The sequence below is a fragment of the Lingula anatina genome, chromosome 6 (genome assembly GCF_051362555.1).
Source record: "Lingula anatina isolate TDL-2025a chromosome 6, LinAna3.0, whole genome shotgun sequence".
In the NCBI taxonomy this organism is placed as follows: Eukaryota; Metazoa; Brachiopoda; class Lingulata; order Lingulida; family Lingulidae; genus Lingula; species Lingula anatina.
In genome coordinates, this window is record NC_141772.1 from 22,568,075 (window position 1) to 22,594,962 (window position 26,888).

Consider the following 26,888-nt stretch of genomic DNA (forward strand, 5'->3'; position numbering starts at 1 on the left):
TACTAAACAGTTTGCCATGTAACCAAGTTATCATGTCAAGATCTTAATTGGTTTAGGTTTCTTCCAGTTCATGGAATAGAGATGTTAAGTAGGCTGATAGCAGTTTTGGATTCAATTATTTCCTTTTTTTGTGCTCAGCTAGTAGGCGGAACATAGAAATGGTTATAAAAATCCTTTTGGAAGCATAGCATCTCGCCATATAACTTTTAGTTAAAACATTTATATAAACTTGTAGATAAAACATTACAAAAGACATGTAAGCAAATTAAGATTTGAGCAGCTTAAAGTAACATGCCACAAAAAAAAAAAAAAAAAAAAAAAAAGCTTGGTTTCCTAAAGTGCACCAAATGATCCCTACAAGATTTATATTTGACAGCGTACGCAAGACAACCCCACGCCCCTCAGTGGGATGTCTGAATAGTATTGTCAGTGAAGCATTGTTCGAGGTTAGGTTCGAGTCTCTAGTGGAACCCTTAGATCTCCAGTTAACCTCTCTAGAGTTATGGTATATGCGTGTTGCAAAGAAAACTGACCTAAGTTTGCTGTTTAGATTGTGCAGGGATATCCACTGGTATCCAGGTTAAATTTAACTACTGTGGAAACCATTGATTAAGCATTTCAAATTTTCACATAAAATTTCGTTCATGAGTTCATAGACACAACCCCCCAAAAAATGAGATTTAAAAAACAAATTTTAAGGTGTGTGTGTGTGTGTGTGTTTTTGGGGGGGGTCACAGTACTACCACAGTGTAGTAACAATAATTCTGCTGTAGTTAAAATATTGTAGACATATACAACAAAGAGGCATTTAGAAGCATGCATGTGAACAGAAGTAACTTGACTTGCTTCACTTGGATTGACTTGATTTATCAGATAATATTATAGTTGGAACCAATGGCTCCAATCTTGCAGTATATATCAGTTGTGGTGAATAAAAAAAATGAAGGGTTTAATCATTTGAAGTAACCTCCATTTAACTCATACTGCCTCAGTATTTGGAAAGCATATCACGTAAATCCACATTATTTTAAAGAAGCAGAATGTGGCCTGTCTGGCTGGCTTCTCTGAACAGTAAAACCTGCACCTGTCTTTATGTAATGGTTATTCTGTACCAACATTTATTTCAGAAAAAAATGAGGTTTCTTGTTCTACAGAATGATGTCTGAGGCAGCTGCAGTTGAATCATGGTATTTTGTGCCTGGGTTTATGATGGGAAAATAGTTGAAAGTTTAAGCCAGTGATATTGGGGTTACATATGACATTTAATTGAGAGAATGAATTTTAGATTTAATGTAGTTATTTTGGCACCTGCTGTGATTGTGTTTTGACAACTGTGTGCTCATTAAAAATCTGGAAAAGTAACAATAACTCTAAAACTTGTCTTGGGTTTGTTTTATAGTGTTATTCTACCAGTATTGTCATATTTAGTCTCGCCAATTTTTCTTGCTGCATACAGAAAGAATCATCCTGAAGAGTGTGATCGTATCTTAATCGTAATTTTCAGCAGTAAGCAATAAAAATGCTAAAAAAATTTTTTGGGGGGAAATTAGTATATATTGTCTCATTAAGTACATGTAATTTGTCATTGTTTGTCTTGCCTTTAAGATCTGGTTATAAGCAATTTTATCTAACAACTTGTTAACAAAATCATGCTAGTGTAGTAAGGGTGAGCCCCCCTCCCCCTCCCCCCAATGTTAATCTTCTAAGTCATTTCAGTTCCCTCATCTTATCCCCAAATAATGAAACAACCTGAACATTGGTAACACTTGAGCACATGTTGCCATGGTAGCAGTGATTAATGTAACAAATTGCCAATTACGTGCCACAGTAAGCTGGGCAAATGTGAGTAACCCACGAATGTACAGGCAGTTCCAATGTGCTAAAGTTCCACATTGCAGGAGTTGACTAGCTACCAGATCAGCAGGTATGGATTGAAACAGGACTGTCTTGGAAATAGAACTTTGAATTCTGTTTGTGTTCAGAAAACGAGTCATTATTTCAAAGAGAAATTGTGATGAGATGAAATAGAAAGAGTAGCAGAATGTAATTTTTGTGAAGTTTATCTTAAATGTGTAAAATTGGTTTATTTTATATAGGCTTTGACAAAGACTTTAAATATTTGTAAATTAGTAGGTTGTGCTATAAGGGAGAGGAACAGCAGTGTAGGACAAATAGTAATAAAATCTACTTTGGGAAGTGAAATAGTTTCTTCCAGTCAGCAAGAGATCTACAGCAAAAGCTTAACTGTAAACTGCAGGTATTCCCTACTATATATTCACAGTAGAAGAGACAGGCAGCCAAACTTATTAGGTAGACTGCAGGCAGTTGTGCAATTAACTATAGCTACTGGTAATATTGGTAGCAGAACCTGCCAGGTAGATTACCCAGATTACAGGCAATTCCAGACAGAGGAAAGGTACAGGCAGTTTCAGATATTAGAGAGTTGGCTGCCAACATATTACTGAAGATATGGTCCTGTGGCAGCTTGAACGTTTCTTATTATTTTCTTATAAGACAGAAGTGAACAAATGTTGCATTGAAGAGAAAAGATGTTATGGAGAGGAAATTTACTGTGAAATGGACCCTTTTGAAAATTTGTCTATAGAATCATGGGTACTTACTACCTAGTAATTTACATACAAATAAATTGTTTACTCAAGGGATTGCAGAATAGTTTATTCTTTGGCCAGTTAATTAGTATCTTATATAAAACATGCATTTTTCAGATGAATATGATTCCATACCAAATTATATTGAATAAAGCCTTTTACTGAAAAATATTTTATTTTGCTATTCAATTTCACCCGAAAAGAAGACATATATAAATTTACGTTTACATGTTTTTTTCACATTCACATTTGGTCATTTGGAAATAAACAACCTCACAGTCAAACATGAATTTCAACAAGAATTCTTTGTATATAAGTAAGCACAGGGCAGATTTATCCTGCTGATAAAAATGAATTAAGTATGACACTCTGAAGGGAGACCAAGCTGTGATATTGCTTCCTACAACAAAAAAACTTGATGTCTGCTTCAAAGGAAGCTAACAAGGAAGGGGAATGAAACTGATGTACTTATGTTTTTATATATTTTGTCCTAGACCAGTTTAAAGCCTGGCCTTGGCAGTATGAGTTCATTACCCTTTGTTTAGACCAACAAAAGTTTGCATAAAAGACAATACTTCTGTGTCAGTTAAGGTGCTTGCTATTGGAACTTGTCTGGCTGATGTGTAATTTTAGATAATCACAATGAAGAGATTGACTGTTTATTGTATTAAACTCCCTAGCCATACCTGTATGTACAAAAGTTGTTATAAAGTACAAAGATGTAGTAGTGTTCATAAAACTTCGTGCATGTAACACCAGTGGAAAGTGGTTTTATGGTAAAGACTCAATCTTTTGGATACATATTAATATTAGTTTTGAAGTCATTAAAAAGCATATTCTGTATAGCATTTTTAATGCTTTAAATGTGTAGAATAGAGCTATAGGGTAGTGTGTGTTTCAATTTTGTTAGTACCACTGAACAGTAATGTTCCAATTTTAAGAATTTATGACTTTAACAAAATTCGGTGTCAAAAAAAATACACAATTTTCCCCAATGAAAAGATTGATTCATTAGTGTTTTTTTTTTTTTTTTTTTTGGGGGGGGGGGGGGGAATGTAAGAGTGATGCATGTAAAGAAATTGATTTTATATATTTTACTGAAATTGGTACAACTGCAGTTTGATATTTAACAAGCTGGAGAGTTCTTCTCATTCTTAATTGCTCTGTTTCTCTGTCGTTTCAGTTCAGCCAGTTTTGCTGCCTCGCTGACCTGCAGAGTGTAGTGTTGATGTGTTTATACCTCCGTCCACAACCAACGCATTAACACGCGATTACCGCCAAGAAAATCCCAAAGTCGATTAATCCCAGGAATCAAAACTTGTTTAAAAGCACCTTATCGGATGAAATAACAAATATATAATAAATAGTTCCAGCACCTCATTCAGCTACTGTTTACGGGTATATGGTGGAGGTGTAAAAACGGTGGGTGTTGTTAGTGTAAAGCCTTGATAAGTTGAAATTGATTGTTTTTCTAAGACTTTTCATGGACCAACATATTGAGAGGCAGATATATTGGAGAATTACTAGTAGGGTTATTCAGGACAGTTTGGATGTTAGACCAGGGGACAAAATTTGAAATTTGGAAGAAAGAGCCCAAGTTTTGAAGATTTGATACAAGCACCGGGAAGCAGCAGTTCCAATTTTAAGGAAACATTTGTATAATACTTATAGTCAGCAAGTGGAGGAAACTATAGGACCAGGATTAGATAATATCATTACATGCAGTTCAAAAACTGTATGCCACAAGCAACAATTACATATTGAGAAATTGTTTTGATCAAAAAGGAAAGTCAGGACATTGAAGAAAACAGAAGGATTTATATACTTGCATTGCTGAAATCATCCCAGGATGGCTAGAGAGAATGCTGTGTTTGGCATCATTGTGCTAGGACTTCTGTACAGTTGCTATTTAGTTGAAGATGCACATGGACAATGCACAGGTGAGTCTAGGCATGGGCAAAGTACAGGCAGTTCTACATCGTGGACAAAAACATAGATATCATAATTGTTATAATTCTTAATCAGGATAATTTGTTATTAATTTCTAATAGCTTTATTTGTGTCTCCAATCCATTTATGAACTGTGTGACCCAGCTGTTTGACAAACTCACAGGTAGGTTTTGTGTAATCTTATCAACACCTGCCTCTGATCATGCTGCCTGTGTCACTGCAGCATGTTCCATCCAAACCATGTGGAGCCCATAAATGCCAAAATGTATCGTTGTTTTCTTGTTTGCTTTTATTTCCAACACCTTTTTTCATGTTCATTGATAATTTCAGTGTGATTATTAATTTTCTTTAGAGTACAGATTTGGAAATAAAAATTGGCCAAATTAGATCATCATACACAGTGAGGTTATTAAGGGATTACAAATGTGATTTTTTTATTATTTGATTATCAAGAGAGCTTATGTATCAAAGGAACTCGATCTGCTTATGACACATTTCCTCTTCCTAAATTAAGCTCCTTAGCAAAATTCATTTTTGCTTATTTGGTCATTGTGGCTTTGTTTTTTCCTCTATTTCATCATTAGTCAGTTATGTAGGTGAGACGACAGTTGAGTCATAAACAAAGTAAACAAATCATGATCAGCAATTATAAATTTGGCAAACTATATTTTTAATGGTGAACATCTACCTGCAATTACACTCCTTAAATTGAACACAAAGTTACATTTTTAAGGTCATTTTTCCACAGAGCAAACAGATTATAGAATTTATGATATCTGGATTTTTCAAATTACTCGTGCACACACTGTCCACAGATTTCCTTAATCAATCACGTTGCAGTATTTGCAACTGTTAGGTCATGTTTTGTTGCCCATATAAAAGGTTCCAAGTGTATATATTTATTGAGACTTATGGCCATGATCTTTGCTAAATAAGTTTTAAACTGACATACAACTGTTCAAATAATATACTATGGCTACGATGTTTTTACCTCTCAAACCTTTGGCTCAATCCTAAAATGGCACCTGCCCTTGAAAAACACTGTTCATGGTTGGCTTGTGCATATTTCATGTAGGATTTAAATACAGTAGAGTTTTTTAATGTAAATGTTGTACCACCATTTATTTCAATGCCCCTCCAAGATTGAATACCTACACGTCTGCCAATTTCTTAGATTAAAGGTGAGATTCCACCTCAACAAGATATTTTAATTTGTCTAAGGGCTCATTACCATTGGGACTATCATTTTACGTAGATTAATCCAACTCTGTGGGGACTCTTGCTGAATGCACAAATGGAGGTTTAAAAATGAAGAAACAGAAGCAGGAATGGATTTGAACATCAGGGTATATTACTGTGTAGGATTTGTTAGACAAGGTTTATTTTCCTGGTGAGAGTTGTTTCCAGACAAACTGCCAGATAAGACATAGATCAGACAGGTGAACTGGGGTCTACTTAGTGATATAGGGCTAGATTCTAGAGTAAACTATTTACTTAAAATTAATTTTAGGGTGCATTCCCAGAGCTTTAGATCGATCCAGAGATTAAGATTTAGATCGACCTAACTCCCTGGGGGTTCACGCTAAATTGCAGTCAGCCGAGCACGCACCATAATTAATTACCCCCTTACAGCTTTTAGTAGGTGGGACAGACGCTTAAGCTGGCTAAGGTGACCGTAATCTAGTGAGACTCCCCACAGGGATAGATCGATCTAAAATCTATGAGAATGGGGTCTTAGTCTTCTGTTGGAAACTCTGGTTTACCTATCCTGGCTCTTCATCTCTGTCCATCTGCTCCTCCTCTAATCATTTTCGGTCAAATTTTTGAATTAATTGGTATTTTGTCATTGTTAGCTAATCAATTTCCTGGTCATGAAATTTTGACCAATTAAACCCTATGTTGCAAAAGTTCAGGTTTGGAGAAAATATTTTGAAGTTTGTTCGCACCCCATCCGCAATAATCTGAAACTTTGGATGATCACAAACCTAAGATTACCGTAACAGAAAATTTGGAGTGTGTACAGCATATCTAATGTTCAAAGCAAACATCTTTTTAAAGATTTACCCTTTTAAAACTGGCAATCAATATAGGTTGTTGGGAAAGTCCAAAATCAGACCCAAAGAAATGAGCATCCAGTATTGAGGCATTTGGAAAGCTCATCAGAGCTTTTAGAGCCTGCCATCAATATATAAAACACAAGACCTGAGTCTGCAGACATTCAGATCATTGCAAGCAAGTTGCGTGCACTTATTTAATTGCATACTCTTACCTCATAGTCATATTCTTGACATTTGCTAAATATATCTATAGAAAAAGCACTCGGAGAATTGAAGGGCAGATACCAAAATCTTTCTTGTGAAGTTCATTATAATTGATTACTAGAGTAAATGATTCTGAAAAAAGATTATCATTTAACTGTTGCCATTGGAAAGATGAAAAAGAAATTATTTTTCTGGACATTAGGTGAGAAATGGCATGATTGTAAAAAATTGTTAAACCCCCTGCAAAATTCTAAATTTATTACCTGTCAAGAATTTTTCATGCTAGATTAATCCTGTGAAACAATGTTGCCAAGAAATTTTTGCGTATACCAAAGTTTTATATGAAATGATTCCAGGGAAGACACATTATACAACTCAGTATGATGCATCCCTGGTGGAGGCATATTTACTCAGAATGTAGCTTTTTTAGCATACATAACAATGCTGAATATGCCTCTCTGACTTATAAACTATTACGGCACCCCATTCTTAAGATTGATATGTAGAAATGCTGGCTGCGATCTTTCATATTAACCAGCTCCATCTGTGCCATGATGCAACATGGTGGCTACAGGGGTGACTCGCAGTTTTGTAATTCCAAGAAACAATGAGATGTCTTGTGCAAATGTTCTGTATAATGTAAAGTATTCTACACAACGTGACACGTACAATACATTGGTGAAAGCATCGATCTACAAAAAAAAAGGGGGGGGGGGGTTGCTGTGATTCAGTTAATTTGAATTGTCAAAACACATATCTGCTAATTATTTATTGTTCCATTATGTAAATGTTATTAGAAAAAGATCAACCTAAAAATAGACACAGAAGAAAAAAAGGTACACATTTATTTATACCTTGTAATTTTGGTCTATTTTATAAATGTTTTAAGTTAGATGTTTTTAGCAGAGTTGGATCGATCTACATAGACCTATAGATTCATTGGGAATTAGTCCTAAGTCTGCCAAGAAATTTCTGCCATTATTCGTGACCCGCTTTCATCCCAATTCTGTGAAATCTAAATTGCAAGACTTGGGGCTAACTTGTATGATTTTCAATATTTGTGATATGTGCCTTTATTCACTGCAGCTAAAATGTTCGATTTTTTAATAACACGGTTTGTTTCAGATCTATGGAGTGGTCCCACCGAATACCCCCCATACATAGACTTACAGCCAGATCAATTGATGCAATTCAAGAAACGTCTGGCATTCACCATGGAGTGTCAGGCCAGTGGAAACCCAGCGCCAACGTGAGTCAAGATATCAGTCCTAACAAACTGACAGTGTCCTATTATAACTTTGATAGTCATATGATAACAAATAGTTTACAGCTTCAGAATTGTAATGTTCAAAAAAAGTATGTCTCTAAAGATCAACTTCTGGAAGACCTGGAAAAGTGTCTGTGTATAAACTCACCAATTTTTATTTCATTTTGAGTAATGTGCTTTAATTAATTTCTAAATACACCAGTGATCAGCCTGTTTATTTACATATTTCTTTGTTTTTTATTTATTTTTAAAATTTTTGTTAATTTATTTTTATTAACATATTTTTTACTCTAGCCATATTGCCATGTTTTAGTTAATATTTAATCCTGATTTATGATAATATATTATTAGTTTACATTTTATGTTAACATGTGATAATATATAACAAGCATATCCCTTCAATTAACATAAAACAAAATATATGTTGTAATTCAGTTACACGTGGTATAAGAATGGCCAGCCCTTCAATCCCAGTGGGGATACCACCATGATGACTGGCCTGGGAAATCTGAACTTTGACAACCCTAAAGAAAGTGATGCAGGCATCTACCAGTGTGTGGCCACCAATAGCAAGGGGACAGCTGTCACTCATAAGGTCATGTTGGTAGAGGCTAGTAAGTATATGGGAATATGAAAACTTCGTCAATTTTGATGTTAAAGCCTTAGTAAAATCAGTTAAAATGTTTTTATGCACATTAAGTATTAGTAACTGCAAAACGAAAAGAGTGAAGGCTGCTTGATTGCATGATTTTTCCATAAAAGAATTTCTATGCTCTTGCTCAGCTGTTTACGAATTGTTGTTATTTATTGCTGTAGTTGAGATGGACATACCAGCACAATCAGAAAAGACATCTCAACACAGCCAGTCCAGAATGCAATTATGTATTTGCTTGGCTGAATTTCTGAATTCAACTTCCAGTCCAGAATCCATTTCTGAACCTCCGACTGCAAGTGAAGAAGCCAGCAGTGGGTCAGCCATTCAAACTGGAGTGTGAAAATATGCCACAGACATACCCTGAACCAGAAATAACTTGGGAAGTGGAGAAGAAGAGGGGTTCCAGGAGGAGCAGTTTTTATATGAATGATAGAGTTACTCTAGACCATGAAGGTAATATTTGTATGTCATATGGTGTTTGCTAATAATATTTTAGTTAACCAATTTAGAGATGAGCTGTAATTAGGAGGATCCTTTGTCAAAGTTAAAGCAGTAATTTAGTTTTGAGTACATATATCAAATATTTGCAAAATTATTAAACTCTGTGCATTAATTTAGATCTATTCTACTGCTTAATTTGGATCAGACCCCATTATTTCAAGGTAATGTTCCCTTATTTATTCCATGTAAAACAGTAGATTTATGCATTTTGAGTAATGTAAAGTTAACAACTCTATATGCTGACATGTTGATATATTGTGTTATGTCTCAGAAGCGAGGCTGCACTTTTACTCATATTATTCCATTTTCCCCTGGAGTCACTCCATGCATCACATGGCTGTGTTCATTAGCACTTTAGTATCTATTATCTGTTTTATTCCCAGGAAACTTGTACTTTGCCAATGTGGTCCCAGATGACAATATGAATGGCCGTCCCTACGCATGCAAGGTGAACAACCCCTTCCTCAGGTCTAGCGTCATGGGGCCCAATGTGAAACTGGAACCCTCTGGAACCATAAGTAAGTACAGTGGAGCTTCCTCCCCCCCCTCTCTCTCTCTTTCTGCTCTCTCTCTTTGAACCTCCACTCTCTCTTTCTCTCTCTCTCTCAGAGAAAGCAAATTTAAAATCAAATCCAATATAACACAAAAGAGAGAACTTTATACAAGTTTTAGTTTCACCAACTTTGTGGAAATTTTAGACAAAAATTGTTCTCCCTGATCTCATACTAAGACTTAGGGTGCTTTCCATGTTTTTAAGACATTACCCATATAACTAAACCAAATATATGTTGATGATAGAGTACCATGAGGGAAATGTATAACATTAAGTCATCATGACTGTTTTTCCTTCCAGGCAGTGTGCTCCCTTATGCACCCATACTGCTGTGGTCATCTCCCAGCAAGGTGGATGCCTTGAAAGACGATGAAGTACAAATTAAGTGTATCTTTGGAGGCTAGTGAGTATACTTGGAAAAACGTGTCAATAAGTCTGAAACATATCTCTTGTTTGACTTTCACTAGATTTCAAGGCTCTATTTATTTTTTAATTCAATAAGTAGTTGTTAAAAAAAAATGAAGGGCTGTTGATTATTACAAATCTTACTGTTTGCCAGGATACACATCATTTGTAAGATGTTAGGTTAAAGTTTTTATTATCTTTATTTCATCTATATTCTGTACAAATTAATCAATTTCTAAAGCAGGTAAACCCTAAACAGTTTAAGTAAACTTTATACACATTGGATTTTTTTGTACCTTACCTATCAGCCCTACACCAAGAATAAAGTGGTACAGAAAGAATGGAGACATCTCTGAGCCACTTAATGCCAGAGGATCAAGCTATGAGATTGAAGATTACGGCATGGCCGTGCTTTTTCGCAGCATCAGTTATGACGATGCCCAGAGGTACCAGTGCGTCGGCGAGAACACTCAGGGACAGTCTAGTCACGATATCGAGATTAGTGTAGAGTGTGAGTACATGTAGAATTCATTGACAGGATTCACAACAAGAGTTTTTTGCCCAGAAATCTGTCTGAGCTTTTTAAAGGCTCAAACTTGATCTTTTTCAGTTCCTGATAAATGTGATCTGGCCAGTTATACAGTGTAGTATATTAGTAGATGAAAAAGTATATTTTTAAAGGTTTTTGACAAATGAAAACCTCATACTTGTGGATAATAAATTTGCTAAGTATTAGCTAAAAAAAAAAACAATCATAATTATAAAAGAAAGAAAAGAAAAATGTACTGACAGTTTATGATGTGATGTTGAATCTTTCAGCTATACCTGAATTGGAGAAAGAACCAACCAACATTGATATAGAAGAAGCAGAAACTGTCAGGGTGGAATGTGTTGCTACGGGGATGCCCACTCCAGTCACAGAGTGGTTTATTAATGGAAAACCACTGAAAGGTGATACTAACAGTACATTTTGTGACAGAGACTTGAGCCAAGTTAGCATTTAACATGGTGACATTTTTTTTTGTTGTTGTTCTGAGAAAAAATGATAGGATTGCAACTCCATTTTACAAAATATAGTTACAAATATGAAAAATTAGTTTAATTTATCAGAGCATCACCTTGAAGCTGTGTAGGCTTTTCGTCTCTTCGAAAACTTACTTGCTACTCCATGTTTCTCAGGACGGAGAATATGGATATTATAATTTGCTTTTCAATAATTCCTGCAAAGTGTTGACAGATGAAACAAAATTTAAGAAAAAAATATCGACTAAAGGACTACACTGTAGATGTCAAAAATCACATTTTCTTGGAATTAGTCTCTTATTACAGTATAGATACATGCATATTTTATTAATGCTTGCTTCATGTCAAATGACAGTAGCTAGGCCAGTCATATTTTGTAAATTTGTCCAGGTACTTGCCTCTTTTTGCTTTTTTCCCCTTGTATAAGACCCTTGTATCTCATAGTGCCTGTAGTTAGGCTGAAATTTTAAACACAACTCAGAACTGAAATCTTCATGTGAATTAATCTTTTATACGTGATACGTTAACCTTTTCAGACGTTCCTCTAAACCCCCGTAGAACCGACACCTTGGACTACATTGAGTTCACAGACCTGAGGAAAGAGGACTCTGCCGTGATCCAGTGCAATGCTTCCAATGAGAACGGCTATGTATTTGTCAATGGATATCTTAATGTTATGGGTAGGTGAAAAGATTATGAAGATTCGCTTTTATTAGTTATCTTGTTTAAGAATAAAAAGATAAAAAATTAAAGAATTTTTTGAGTTAAATATATAATACCCATCAAGCATGAGCAGAAATATAAACAACCCCTGCAATGCTTTAAAAATTTATCAGCATTATGGGTTATATATATATATATATATATATATATATATATATATATATATATATATATATATATATATATATATATATATTTATTTATGTGAAATCATGCAATATGAATTTTATTGTTTGGTTTTTCATTGTCCTACAGATTACTGTCTGTATTTTCAGAAGCCACTGATTACTGTTCGTAGGCCATTGCATAAATAATTCACATGGGTCACATATATTTTTGCCCAGTGTATTTCTTAAAGGGATAATAACTCTTTGAGATGAATTTTCCTGGAGTAAACAACAATTTCCCCATACTTACCAATGGTTAATGAATCCATTTTCACATTCAAAGTTAGTCCCGGTGTACCATGAAAATGTGACTCCCCTAAAATGTGACTCCCCAGTCAGATTTTCATTATGAAAATGTGACTCCCCAGTTAGATTTTCATAATGAAAATCTGACTCCCCCTATGAAATTTTGACTCCCCCCCAAAAAAACATTCATTAATCTCATTTTATTTGAGTAAATGACTATGATTTTGTAGTATGCATAATGGATGATACATTGGCACTTTTTTGTAGTTTGCAGGTGAAAATTTTCATAAAAAAAAAAAAGAAAAATTAAAAATGTGCACATAATGAAAATGTGGTTCCCCTATGAAAATTTGACTCCCCTACAAAAAAACATTCATTAATCTCTAATTAATTTAGTATATGACTGTGATCTTGTAGTATGTAAAATGGTTGATACATTGGCACATTTTTTGTAGTTTGCAGTGAGAATTTTAATGAACAAATAAGAAAATTAAAAATGAGCACATAATGAAAATCTGACTCCCCCATGAAAATTTGACTCCCCCTCCACAAAACTTCATAAATCTTATTTTATTTTGAGTATATGACTGTGATCTTGTAGCATGTAAAATGGTTGATACATTGGCACATTTTTTGTAGTTTGCAGTGAAAATTTTAATGAAAAAATGAGAAAATTAAAAAATGTGCACATAATGAAAATCTGACTCCCCCATGAAAATTTTGACTCCCCCGCCACAAAACTTCATAAATCTTATTTTATTTTGAGTATATGCCTGTGATCCTGTAGCATGTAAAATGATTGATACATTGGCACATTTTTGTAGTTTGCAGTGAAAATTTTAATGAAAAAATGAGAAAATTAAAAATGTGCACATAATGAAAATCTGACTCCCCCGTGAAAATTTGATTCCCCCGCCACAAAACTTCATAAATCTTATTTTATTTTGAGTATATGACTGTGATCTTGTAGTATGGAAAATGGATGATACATTGGCACATTTTTTGTAGTTTGCAGTGAAAATTTTAATGAAAAAATAAGAAAATTGAAAATGTGCACATGGTTAAAAATTGAGAGAAAAAAAGTAATAAAACACATGAAAATAAGAAAAATTAAGGATTTGTTTTCTAACACCCAATGGCTCCCCTATAAAAAGCTATTTATTTGATGTTTGATGATCATTCTGACAACTTTTCTTTTATGATACTTTATGAAAAAATTTATTGGAAATATTAAAAAGTTTTATGGTAAAATACTGCGTGAAAATAAATGAAAAATGGATAATAAATTTGCATTCTTGTACTGCCACAGGTAGGACCTGGAGCACTGAAATTTTCTAATGCTAAAAATGAAATAAGAGACATTTTGACAAGGTAATCCTACAGGTAGTAAGATGAATTCCTTTCGAAAACATTCTCAATTTTGACAAAAGTTTTCACCACCAAACTTTCAAATGTGACATGCTTGGTGGTAGCTTATTCATATGTCGTAGCTTAAAGGAAAAAATATTAAATATGAAACATTTGATTTGTAAGATGGGTCGTCAAAGTCCTATGGGCACAAGAATGCATACTCATTATCCTTTTTGCTTAATAAAGCCCATCTTTCATCCAGCTTTGGGGAAAATAATGGGAAAACAAAAGCAAGTGTTTTGTTGGGTATGCTATATTAGAAGAATTAAATAAAAAGGCGATGGGGCCAATTTCTTGTGTTAAAAATGTAGTGTTTTGACATGGGAGTACAAAACCTACAAGAATAAAGATGGATACTTGTTTTAAAAATATTGACCAAAATTTTCATCATTAAACTTTCAAATAATGACAAAATATCCATCTCTATGCAAACTATGTGGAAAACAGTGGTATGGTGACTGAATATAAAATAGGTCCTTTTCTCCATGGGAGTCCAAATCTCATGAGTGTAAAAATAAAGATCTTCATGATTTCTTTTTCATGCTTTCACTATTTTATCATCAAACCTTTAAATATTTCCAATATATTTTTCATAAAGTATCCTAAAAGAAAAGGTGTTGAAATGATCATCAAATATTAAATAACTTTTTCATAGGGGAGACAATAGGCGATTAAGTGGACATTTTTAATTTTCTTATTTTTTCATGAAAATTTTCACCTGCAAATTACAAAAAAGCGCCAATGTATCCTCCATTTCACATACTACAAGATCACAGTCACATACTCAAAATAAAATAAATATTTATGAAGTTTTGTGGAGGGGCAGTCATATTTTCATGGGGGAGTCAGATTTTCATTATTTGCTCATTTTTAATTTTCTTATTTTTTCATTAAAATTTCCACTGCAAACTACAAAAAAATGTGCCAATGTATCAACTATTTTACTTACTACAAAATCAGATACATATACCCAAAATAAAATAAGGTTTATGAAGTTTTATGATGGGGGAGTCAAATTTTCACGGGGGAGTCAGATTTTCATTTTGTGCACATTTTTAATTTTCTCTATTTTTCATTAAAATTTTCACCTTCAAACTACAAAAAAATGTGCCAATGTATCCTCCATTTTACAAACTACAAGATCACAGACATATACCCAAAATAAAATAAGATTTATAAAGTTTTATGATGGGGGAGTCAAATTTTCATGGGGGAGTCAGATTTTTATTATGTGCTCATTTTTAATTTTCTTATTTTTTCATTAAAATTTTCACTGCAAACTACAAAAAAATGTGCCAATCTATCCTCCTTTTTACATACTACAAGATTACAGTCATATACCCAAAATAAAATAAGATTTATGAAGTTTTATGATGGGGGAGTCAAATTTTCACGGGGGAGTCAGATTTTCATTATGTGCACATTTTTATTTTTCTTATTTTTTCATTTCACTGCAAACTACAAAAAATGTGCCAATGTAACAACCATTTTACATGCTACAAGATCACAGTCATATACTCAAATAAAATAAGATGTATGAAGTTTTGTGGAGGGGGAGTCAAATTTTCATGGGGGGAGTCAGATTTTCATGATGAAAATCTGACTGGGGAGTCACATTTTCATAATGAAAATCTGACTGGGGAGTCACATTTTCATGGGAGTCAGATTTTCATGTTACACCTGGTTTTTTTTCTAAAAAGTTTGGTTTTTTGTTAAAATCTCTTAAGAGATTTAAACAGAGTATAGCCATCAATGGAGGTCTCGTGGTCTAAAGACAAGCTCAGATATCAGAAGAAAAGCTATAACTGCCGTTTTTGTGGTAAAACAGAATATATTATATTTCTGTGAGTTACTCACAATGTTTTCATTGTGAAATATAGATCTCATACAAAGAGTTATTATCCCTTTAAGTACTACAAGTAGACCACAATGTTTGATCCTATATGAAAGCCTCAACATCCTATTTACAGCTGAGGAGCCCCACTTCATCCAGTGTCCAGAACCATCCGTCAAGAAGGTCGTAGGCGACTCTGCTAACATCACATGCCGTATCTTCGGAGCACCAAAGCCGGATATGACGTGGAAGCTGAAAGACGAGGTGGTGTCACAGGGCCAAGTGGGGACCACTGGAGGGGACGTGGGGGGAGCACGCTTTGTGAGGGAAGCCACTGGCAACTTGATCATAAAGGTACATATTTTCCAGGGGGGGCTTTTATAAGACAGCAGAAGATAATAAAGAATGGAATTCGGAGGAGGTCTCCATGAGTATTTAAGTTGTACACTTTTAAAGTATCCAATATATATATATGTTGATGAGCTACCGTTAAAGGATAAGTCATTTTAATAAACTTTAACATATGTATCTTTGTGCAAACTTCTTTCTGCTCCTAAGTTTTGTTACATGCACTATTATCAATTACAAGTGTTGAACAAGGTTGACAACCTTTTCTTTAAGATTCTTTGATTATTTGTTTTAATATTTCCATTCAGAACCTTGAGAAGGAAGACAGTGGGTTTTACCTGTGTGAGGCTGTCAACACATATGGACATATTCAACAGTCTGGAGAGCTGATAGTCCGGTGTAAGGAAGGCTCTATTCCCATAGATTTTAGATCGATCTATCCCCGTGGGGAGTCTCACTAGATTACTTTCAGATAATCCGACTTAAATGTCCGTCCCGCCTACTACAAGCTGTAAGGGGGTAATTAACTTTCATGTCCGCCCGGCTGACAGCTATTTAGCGTGAACCCCCAGGGAGTTAGGTCGATCTAAAGTAGGTCGATCTAATCTATGGAAATGGGGTGTAAGGCTCATGCTGGAATATTGTTTGTTTATAGAGCTGTAATTTAATTGCTGTTATGGAAAATGATTGATTGTGAAAGAATTCAGTTTGTAAGATGAGGAATTGGAATTTCTTTTTTGTGTGTGTGCATTGTCCTCCTATACTTTTCCATTGAAAATGGAATTTGAAATGAAAGGTAAAAAGAAAAAAAAATGGAATTTAAAATGATATTTGAATTTTTAGCCTCTCTCTCATTATGTATCACACACTCTTCAATGTCATTCTTGTACCAAACCAACTTTCCAAATCTGATTGGTCTAACTTCCAGATCCCACAGTGATAGACAACCCCCCTGGTAATGTGAGGGGTACAGCAGGGAGTGTGGTCACCATTAACTGTACAGCCAGCACTGATCCTGAGGAGGAGGAGAACCTCATTGTGACCTGGATGAAAAATGGAGTGAAGATTGACATCAAGAGTAACCCAAGATACAGGATGAGTGAGTTTGAAAAAAGTTTCATATAATATGGGCATGTCAGTCGTGTGTTGGATTATTTTTGTCTTTGTGAAGAATGAATTTAAAAATTGAATAATTTTTCTTGTAAAGAAAATTCTTGTAAATTATGAAAACATTTTCTTTTGCACCATTTCTCTTTTTCTCTTATGTGATTGTTTTTTGTTTTTTTAGTCTGTGAGTGTGTCCTCTGTCTTAAAAAAGGCAGAGGGTACTTCTGTTAAAAAAAATTAGCAAATAAGATAAAATTTTTTCCATATCTGTCATTTTCAATTTCCTATAGATTTGGACAATTGCTAATATATGGTTTAAAATCTGTTCCTATTCAATGTTTCAGATCCAGACAACTCCCTGGTCATAGATCCAGCCTATGTTAGTGACACTGCAGACTTCAGCTGCAATGCCTCCAATGGTCTGGACTCTGTGGTCAAGTCTGGCAGCCTGGTGGTCAGCTGTAAGTTCATGCATGGTGCCTAGTACCAGGCCATTCTTGATGGTACCTATAATATACATTGCTTATGGTACCTAGTATCCATAGCTGATGGTACCTAGTATCCATAGCTAATGGTACCTAGTATCCATAGCTGATGGTACCAAGTATTCATTGCTGATGGTACCTAGTATCCATTGCTGATGGTACCTAGTATCCATTCTTGCTGGTCTCCGTCCCCAATAGTACCTCTATACATTTCTGATGTTACAAAGTATCCATGTTTGATGGTGCCAAGTGTGTGTGTGTGTGTGTGTGTGTGTGTGTGTGTGTGTGTGTGTGTGTGTGTGTGTGTGTGTGTGTGTGTGTGTGCGTGCGTGCGTGCGTGCGTGTGTGAGTGAGAGAGAGAGAGAGAAGCATTTCAGTTTACAAAATACTTTGGCCATGTTCATTGATCCCAACATTGTACTAATGGGAACACAGATGTCAAATTTGCACCTTGTATTTTTCCAGCCCCACCAGGACCACCAGTAGATGTCCTCGTAGATGAATGTGGAACAAGACAAGCTCGCATTTCTTGGAGCAAAGGAGCAGAAAACAATGCCAGAATTTTACTGTACATCATTGAATATAGTGTAGCAGACGACCCTGGCAATTGGCAGCAGCTGAAGAACATCAGTGCCCCTTACAGTACGGTCACCTTAGACCTGGCACCGTATAAGTCATACTCCTTCCGAGTGAGAGCCCAGAATGAGGCTGGAATTGGAGAACCAAGTGCGGTGACTGAGAATACAAAATGTACCACCCCTCCAGAAATTCCTGAGAAGAACCCCGATAATCCCAGAACAGAAGATCGTCGACCTAAAACTTTGGTTGTGTTATGGGATGTGAGTATTTTTACCTAATATATCAAATGCCATTAATTTTAGATTGATGCTTAACACACATACATTTATTGCTGTCATTCTTCATATTTCAGCCACTGACAAAAGACGAGCTGAACGGCCCAGGATTTCATTACAAGATCAGATATCGACGCACCGATCTTGACCGTAACACACCATTCTCAGAGGCCACAGTTGATGATCCGGACCAAGGAGAAATTGTCATTGATTCTGATACCTACAGACCATATGAGATCTATGTGGAGGCAGTGAATGACATAGGCACAGCACAGCCCCCTGCACAGAGAATTACTGGCTTCTCTGGGGAAGGAAGTGAGTCTTCATTGGATTTTATTTTTTATTCCCTTTTTTTTATTCCCATTTAATTTTTTGAAGGAAGGCAAAAGTCTGTAATAATTTCAGTGAGAGGTATTTGACTATGCAGGTAAACACTGCTAATATGAAGGCTCCATACGTTCCCGGTACTTGCAGTCTGTGATGAAAGATATTCAATAAAGATCAAAGTATAGCTTTTGAAAATACATTTTTTGGTCGAGTACAGGTCTCATTGTGTGATTTACTGTAATGCTACAATGCAAAAGGGTTTCTTCACCAGCTTTTTTCAGAGGATAATAAGATAGATATTCTTATGGTTTATGCTTACAGAGCCATCCATATTCCCTGAAAATTTCCGTGAAGATGAAGACGAGACAGCTACAGCAGACACAGTATTTGTGAGGTGGTCCCCCGTTAAGCCAGAGCCTGAAACTGTGAAGGGCAAGTTTATGGGATATCAGGTGAGAGAAAATGATACGATAATGATATTGGTGAGCGAATAAACATTGCCAGCAAAGGTTTGGGTAGGATGTCAGGCAAGAGAATCTTTTTTAAAATGCTCACTCGTGATCTCTTTGTTCTGTAATTCTGTATTGAACCTAGGGTACATATAAACAATTTGATATAACAGAATAACATTGTGAATTGTAAAAATCACACAGTGTATTGTAAAAGTCACAGATACATATCTTTGAAAATTTGATTTTGTAATGATTGTTACAGATTAAATATATTATTAAATGGTAGCAAAAAATATATTACTCAAAAAAAAAAAAAATACTCAAAATAAAATAAACCTGTACTTGTATAATTTATTCAAAATACTGCTACAAAGTGGTCCACCCTCACTGTGACATCCATTTAATGGTACTGACCTCCTCACTTTCAGATTCAGTACTGGCTTGCGGATGAAGATGAATCCAAGATGAAGAGAATCAACGTCAATGCCACTGAAGAGACTGAGAACTCTTACGGCAGAGGACGCAGAGCTGCTGACGATGTCAAGGCATCCATTCCTGACCTGCCACCCTATGCCGCCATAACTGCCCAGGTGGCCGTCAGGAACAGAAGATTTGTTGGCGATGCATGTCCTCCTATTGATATCAAGACAGCTGAAGGAGGTGAGATATAAATGTGATAAGTAGAAACACAAGCCAAAATACTTTCATACTGTTATCATATAGCCAACTTGGACATAGGCTTTCATCAAACTCATGTAAGTAAATATGTGAAGAGCTATAGTATGTTATAATTTCATCCATTTTTGGAAAGGACAAAAAGATATAGTCTTTTCTTAAAGAGGGAAATGATTAAAAAAGTCACAATAAGATTGTTTTGATGTTTTCAGCCCCAGGCCCAATCACTAACTTTGAGGTGAGTGCCAAGGGCCCAACCCTGATGGACCTGAAGTGGGAGCCCCCTCTAGTGGCTAATGGTATACTGACTGGATACACCATGGAATACAGAACTGGTAAGTCTCCTGACTAATACTGGTTGATACACCATAGAATACAGAACTGGTAAGTCTGGGAGTGCTGGACCATGGTTTCCTTTTCTCTTAAAAAAAAGCTGAACTTTCTCAACTTTAAGTTAGGTTTTGAAGCATAATTATGCTTTTTGCGTATTTTCATGTAATCCCAGCTTGCATTTTTGTGTGGAAGGCTGGGATTGTGGTATTTATTTATTTATTTTGATTGACATTGATTTTTTTCTTATCATAACACAGTAAGTGTCTTGGTTGAAGTAATTATAAGACAGGAATTTGCATTTAATTAGTCTTTTGTGAAAATAAAAGCCAGTGGTATATATTATAGTCTGTGAAAAAATGAAGAAAGTCTTGTGCTTAGCATTTTTCATTATTCATGGCAATGTCTTTCCTCCACCAGCCAATGAGTCTGAAGACTTGGGACCTGTCATGGTGGAAGAGGTCACAGATCCCACGCAACTGACGCTGAGACTCAGTGACCTGGAGCCAGCCACCAACTATCGCATCACTCTCAGAGCAGAGACTGGAGGCGGACTTGGGGAAGAACTGACCAGAGATGCAGAAACCATGGTTATGTGTCGTAAGTTTAGACTTTTGTTGTTGTTTTTGTTGGGTATTATTTATTTTCATTAAAAAAAGCATATATATATTAAGCATAAACAGCAAGTTTACTGATTACTGAAGGAAATCCACTTTGACATTATTTGGTAATTTTGATTCTTAAACAGAGTCGACTTTGGCTCTTATTCTTAAATTTGTGATTGTGTCCAGTTGCAAGAATGATTGGTACAGTATTGTGCTAGGTGTGACACTAAGAGGGCATGTGTATATTATGCACTAAATATTCATTTAGAAAAAACTGGAGCTGCTGTTAACCATGTGTCTGTGACACTGAAATGACTCTCATTGTGGTAGCTATGATCTAAGTTTATCTCAACCATTGTGTTAGCTGTGACATAAGTTTATCTCAACCATTGTGTTAGCTGTGGCATAAGTTTATCTCAACCATTGTGTTAGCTGTTGCATAAGCTTATCTCAACCATTGTGTTAGCTGTGACATAAGCTTATCTCAACCATTGTGTTAGCTGTGACATTAGCTTATCTCAACCATTGTATTAGCTGTGACATGAGCTTATCTCAACCATTGCGTTTCAGCACCCAATGCACCAATAGTGGACATTGTGGCTGCAGAGACCAGTATGAGTGTGTCCTGGACGCCAGCCAATGACAACCCTGGGACCACTTTTTATGTGGAGTACAGGAGACCAGGTAAGGTCATAAACACCAACACACATAATCATGGGACAACTTTCTATATGTCTATATATATTCTAAATCATAATTCTAAATCTTTATAGAAACTAAATTCCATTATCCTTTGAAGATATATTGCTCACTTTTTCCATGTTTTTCAACTACTAGTTGAAGAAACATGAAAACACACAATAAAAGGAATGACACTAAGGGAAATGATTCAGGTATAAGTGAAAATTGATGAATTGGTATTTTTTAAAATGACATAAGATTGTATAATAATGTAATCATTCTTCAGATGATAACACGTGGATAAGAATCCCAGCAGAAGAAGGTGTCAATTCAGTGGACATTGGACGTTTGGACCCTGGGATGGAGTATGAAGTGCGTGTGATCGCAAGCAACGACCCAGACAGCACGGAGTTTGAGACTGCTAGTCCCATAGAGACTGTACGGATGGCAGGAGCAGGTGAGCTGGAACACTGGGAGAATATGTGCTTCAGAAAATATATTATAATCTGTTTCTATAGTTCATTTTCATTTTTTATTGATTGGCTTATTAATTAATTTATTAATATATTGTTATCAAAATTATTTGGTTGAAATAAATTATTTATTCATTCATTTATTTATTTAATGAACAATATATCATATATATTTACTGTTCAAAGATGTATTGATTTATTTGACTTGGCCATTTTAAGACTTATTAGTATTAATGTTCTGTTTCTGTTCTGCATCCAGCTGCTCTGACTGAAGAGCTAGGCCCAGGGATCTGGTTTGCCATCCTACTGGCCATCATCATCCTCCTCATCATCATCCTGCTCCTCTTCTGCTGCATTAGGAGGAAGAGTCAAAATAAGTATAATGGTAAGATGGTGCTTTTGGTTGAAAATATTTTTTTTGACTTTGAAAAATTTTTTTAACTATTCCGTTTGTTTTATTCAAGAGGCAAGAAAATGTACGTTTTATTTTGTATTCTCTTTTTTCTGTTATTCAGTTACATTAATTTTTTAATCACTTTTTGTTGCTATCCATTGTTGGAATTACTTGTGCTCATGTCAAGAATTGACACAATTGTCATGATGCTGCAGAAATTAATTGACCAAACAAAAAGGGATGAAATATAAAACCTTATTATGTCCATGTATATGGCTAATTTACATAGAAAACAAACAGAATTTTTTTATTGAAATATTTCATTATTATTATTATTCCAGTGGAGGAGAAGGAGAAGCTGCGCCCTCACTCTAATGGACCCCAGTTCTCTGAGTTCAGCAGAGGGTAAGGGGGAGGTTGGTTCAGCATGCTTTCTGCTTCTTTCTTCTCTTCTTCCTTTTATCACCCTGAGTGCCATATGAAACATTTATCACCCTGAGTATCATATGAAACATTTATCACCCTGAGTATCATATGAAACATTTATCACCCTGAGTGCCATATGAAACTTTTATCCTTATTGTTAATATAATCAGTTGATACTTATGTGAGATATTGTCTTGACGTGGAGGAGAGATAACGTGAAGATTGTAACCCTGGGGGATGGGGTAATGGCATCCAGAAACTGCACCAGAATTACTGATCTGTAGTGCCCTTTTATGAAATATGATAAGCTATGTCTGCTACTATTGAATTATAACCTTAAAATTGATTATTAGTATTCTGTTATTTGCTTTTTTTTTTCATTGGTGTTAAGTCATTGTTGTAAAGGCTTTTTGATCATTAAAAATTTTTAGTAATTAAAATTTGAAGGCAGACATAACATGTTTATTAATTTTGTTTTTCGTGTGTGTACATGATAAGGTGAAATTCATCTTTTAAGAGTGACAGGCATTTCATACATCATGCAAAGTATATTTCCTCAATATTCTCCATGATGCATGCTGGTCTACAACCCTCTTGCTTTATATATACTTCTGCCACTGTCACAGCTTTTAAAACAGTGATGTATAAACACCATGCAGCTTAATGAATCTTTTCTAAACCTTTTACTCATGCCCTTTCAACTTTTACTCGTGCCCTTTCAACCTTCTCAGCCTCTTGCGCAAGCTTTTACACTTTGTTATATATGAAGAAACAAATTTGTTGTGTTTAGATTCACACTTTTCAATTCTTTTCTTTATCCTGTTTGGATGTATACCTTTGCACTTTATGAAAGCAAAATAAATTTTACCAATTGAAAGGAACTTGCCTTATATACTTTGGCCTGTATAAGAGAAAAATCATATTACATTTTATTTGCCATATACTTTTTCTCATAAGAGAACATTTTTATAGTTTTATTTCTTATGTATACTAATTTTTTCTTTGAAAAATGCAAAACAGATTTAAAGTATAGATTATTGTTTTGGAAAAAGGAATTTGCATACATGTACATGTAATTACTATAACAAGAGTAACCAGTCTGAGTTTCTATATAGGTCATAAAATTATATGTAATTTGTATTCAAACAGAGCTCCAGGATCTCAAGAACCCCTTGAACCAGAGGACGCGGACAGACCAGAGAGTGAATCAGATAGCATGGATCAATATGGAGAAAATGAACTCGGGAAGTTTAACGAAGATGGTTCTTTCATCGGCCAATATGGCCGCAGCCAGCCTGGCGCTAAGGGACAGGATTCGTCGCGCTCTGCAATGCAAACTTTTGTTTGATTTATTAAAATTAGGACTTTTGCTGTTTTTTTAACTGTATAATCAAAAATTGCCAATATATATCAAACTTGTCAAAATGGTGCCGTCAGCCGACTTTATTATAAGATGAGAAGTGTGCTAGCTATGCATAAGTTTGTGTGATTTTCGTAGACTTACAACAGCCATTTTTACAGCTGTTTAACCTTAGACCCATGAAACATGGATGTATACAATTCTATCATGGATCCTGGGTTGAATTTAAAATAACATTTTCATAGCTTTAATATGTTCTCAGACAGGCCTTTGGACAAGTGAGGGTAGGTGGGTTAGAAATTTTAAAAAAACTTTGGGCCATAAAAGTTCCCCTCTGAATCAAATTATAATTTAGATTTGATGCCATATCTCAAGTTGGGTCAACTAAATTTAGAGATCATTAAAAGATTCATTTTTTAAGAAAAATAAACTTTATTTCCACCCCTCTTTGAAACTACTGGCTGTGCAGGCCTGTCAGAGCTTGGCTGGGTGTACAGAGAAGAGTAGGGAATGATGGCCTGATGTAGGTGTTTGGTACCACACCCTGTGCTTTACTATGCAACTTCTTTAAGAAATAATTGCTCAATTTTATACTGCCATTTTTCTGATTAAATAAAATATTGTTGTTACACTTGTAAAAATAAGAAAATGTTCCCATTTGTATGAAGTAGTTGGAATTTGTAAACAAGATTATTTAAAACATGTAGTTTTTAAAAACATCTCTAAGATTGATAAAGTTTTCTACGTACATTAAATGATTATTCATAATAATACTGAACTATTTTTAAGATAATTAATTAGTTATATTGATAAACTGATTGATATATTTATAGGAATTTTATTAGCCATGCACTGTCTAATGAGGATAAGAAGTAAGAAGTTATTTCAAGGGTCTGTATCCACAAAAGATGTGTACACCAGAAGTTGGCCTAAAGTGATAGACAGTTTCTGTTTTTGAATGGAATGCTGCAGAATTATCACGAATGTTGAAGACGGCCTAAGATATAGGTCTTAAATTTCAGGCAACCTTTTGTTCCAGTGGTGTAACTTGAATTGGGCCTTGTTCTCTGGGATTGCGATACACTGTAGTTGACTTACTAGTATGGTGTAATCGAGTAATCACTTTTCTTACTGAAATGCATTTCCATTACACGCAAATCCTCCAGGGAAATTTGAATTCTTCTACATTGTGAACTCGTGTAATACCTGTTCATATGCAAATTCTTTTGTTCTTGGATAACACACTCAATCATGTTAACATATATTGCTTAAATGCCAAAGATTATTATAGGAAAGATTCGCAGCTTTAAAACAGTGATGCTTTGTTTTGCTAGGAATTTAACTTAATTATTTTTCAGATTTTGATTGGCAACATGGAGGGTGTTACAGTGATGACTTGATCTTTTTACTGGGGAAAAATTATTAATCTTTAATTCAGGCACATAATTTTGAAATCATTAAAATTTATATTCTGTAAAGCATTTTTTTTTTACTGGACAGAACAGGACTATAGGGTAGCATTCTTTTCAATTGTTGCTGACGTTCAAGAGAAATGTTCTAATTTTAAGGATTTCTTTCTTAAAAAATGTAGTATCTATTAGATTCACAATTTTCCAGTTGAAAATACCAAGACATTGCTGTCTTTTTATACAGATCAAAAACATATCCTTTCCATATTTGCCGGCTTTTTGTTTTTTTATTGCTTTTAATTTTGTATGTTGATATACAATGAAACCAAGTCATACAGTATAGAAAGATGTTTGTTCTTTATATGCCCTTTCTTTGTAATGCTTTAAAAAACCATGGAAAGCTAAGGCATTGGATGTGTATATTTGCATAATATATAAATCTGATTGGGCTTACTTGTTGCATTAGTTTTGCAATTTGACATTTATAATAGCTAAAGAATGTGTTTTGATCTTATTTATGTGCACAAAATGCAGTGTCAATGTGTTAAATGATTTTTTTTACATATAATGATAAGGATTAGGTTCAAGTCAAGAGTACATGCCAATAGCAACAGAAAAACTTGGTTATTTGAGGAGAAATAGAACTATGGCTAACTTTTCTATTTGGGTGGAAATAGAACTTGTGTGAAGGAATATATAAAAACTCTAATTTGAGGTTTTTTCAAATGGATAATTAATTCAATGTCTTATTAGCAGCAGTTGTAACACTGTCAGTATATTACACGATCACTGGTCAAAAGATAAATTTTTTAAATTATGTTTCAGAAAGTTGTTGCAAGGAACTAACTCTTAACTTGAACAACAGTTCCAAATTTGTTAATATGTAAATACAGCAAGGGATCAACCATATGCCCTATCCTGTGGGACACGCTCACCTCATGAACACTGCACGCACACATACATGTACATTTGATATGGATTGTAGTGCGTGCAGACAGAATATACAGGATTGATAGGTGTTGATCACCTTGATAATGAGGTGTTCATTTTTTTTACCAGTTTGTAAAAAGTGTTGTATAATTGTGTAATTTGATCCCAAATGTTTTGTTGATATGTGTATTGTTTATGGTGCTCAATAAAAGCTGAAAGCTTACAAGATTTTCCTTTTGAGTTTTCACTATTAATAAATGTCGAATAGCCATTTCAGTTTTTAAGAATTATAATTTAAATCACAAAAAATTCTTGTATTGATAAGTTTTTTCTTGAATTTTTTCATAGCCCTTTTAAATATATTTTTTAGATTTAATTTAATATTCAAGTTTTATTATATGATACTTATTGGGGATATTTTCATCAAA

The 26,888-nt window shown here is 34.7% G+C and overlaps 1 protein-coding gene across 6 annotated transcripts in view; it reads left to right on the forward strand.

Moving 5' to 3' along the window:
• Positions 1-26,688, forward strand: part of LOC106153008 (neuroglian) — a 36,895-nt gene extending 10,207 nt beyond the window's left edge. For 4 of the 6 annotated variants that reach the window (XM_087015404.1, XM_087015402.1, XM_087015403.1 and 1 more), the window contains 24 exons: positions 3,793-4,549; positions 7,946-8,069; positions 8,523-8,701; positions 9,007-9,195; positions 9,627-9,761; positions 10,097-10,199; positions 10,510-10,712; positions 11,021-11,152; positions 11,761-11,904; positions 15,741-15,958; positions 16,261-16,351; positions 16,881-17,051; positions 17,404-17,520; positions 18,010-18,383; positions 18,476-18,713; positions 19,047-19,177; positions 19,606-19,837; positions 20,065-20,187; positions 20,603-20,782; positions 21,358-21,471; positions 21,755-21,925; positions 22,201-22,326; positions 22,677-22,740; positions 23,911-26,688. In XM_087015404.1, the coding sequence (XP_086871530.1) occupies positions 4,459-4,549; positions 7,946-8,069; positions 8,523-8,701; positions 9,007-9,195; positions 9,627-9,761; positions 10,097-10,199; positions 10,510-10,712; positions 11,021-11,152; positions 11,761-11,904; positions 15,741-15,958; positions 16,261-16,351; positions 16,881-17,051; positions 17,404-17,520; positions 18,010-18,383; positions 18,476-18,713; positions 19,047-19,177; positions 19,606-19,837; positions 20,065-20,187; positions 20,603-20,782; positions 21,358-21,471; positions 21,755-21,925; positions 22,201-22,326; positions 22,677-22,740; positions 23,911-24,109 (3,849 nt within the window). In that variant the 5' untranslated portion in view covers positions 3,793-4,458 and the 3' untranslated portion in view covers positions 24,110-26,688. Of the gene's footprint in view, positions 1-1,799; positions 1,925-3,792; positions 4,550-7,945; positions 8,070-8,522; positions 8,702-9,006; positions 9,196-9,626; positions 9,762-10,096; positions 10,200-10,509; positions 10,713-11,020; positions 11,153-11,760; positions 11,905-15,740; positions 15,959-16,260; positions 16,352-16,880; positions 17,052-17,403; positions 17,521-18,009; positions 18,384-18,475; positions 18,714-19,046; positions 19,178-19,605; positions 19,838-20,064; positions 20,188-20,602; positions 20,783-21,357; positions 21,472-21,754; positions 21,926-22,200; positions 22,327-22,676; positions 22,752-23,910 lie in introns of those variants that run through there. The other 2 variants (XM_087015405.1, XM_087015408.1) reach the window with 2 other exon arrangements.
• Positions 26,689-26,888: the final 200 nt, after the last annotated feature.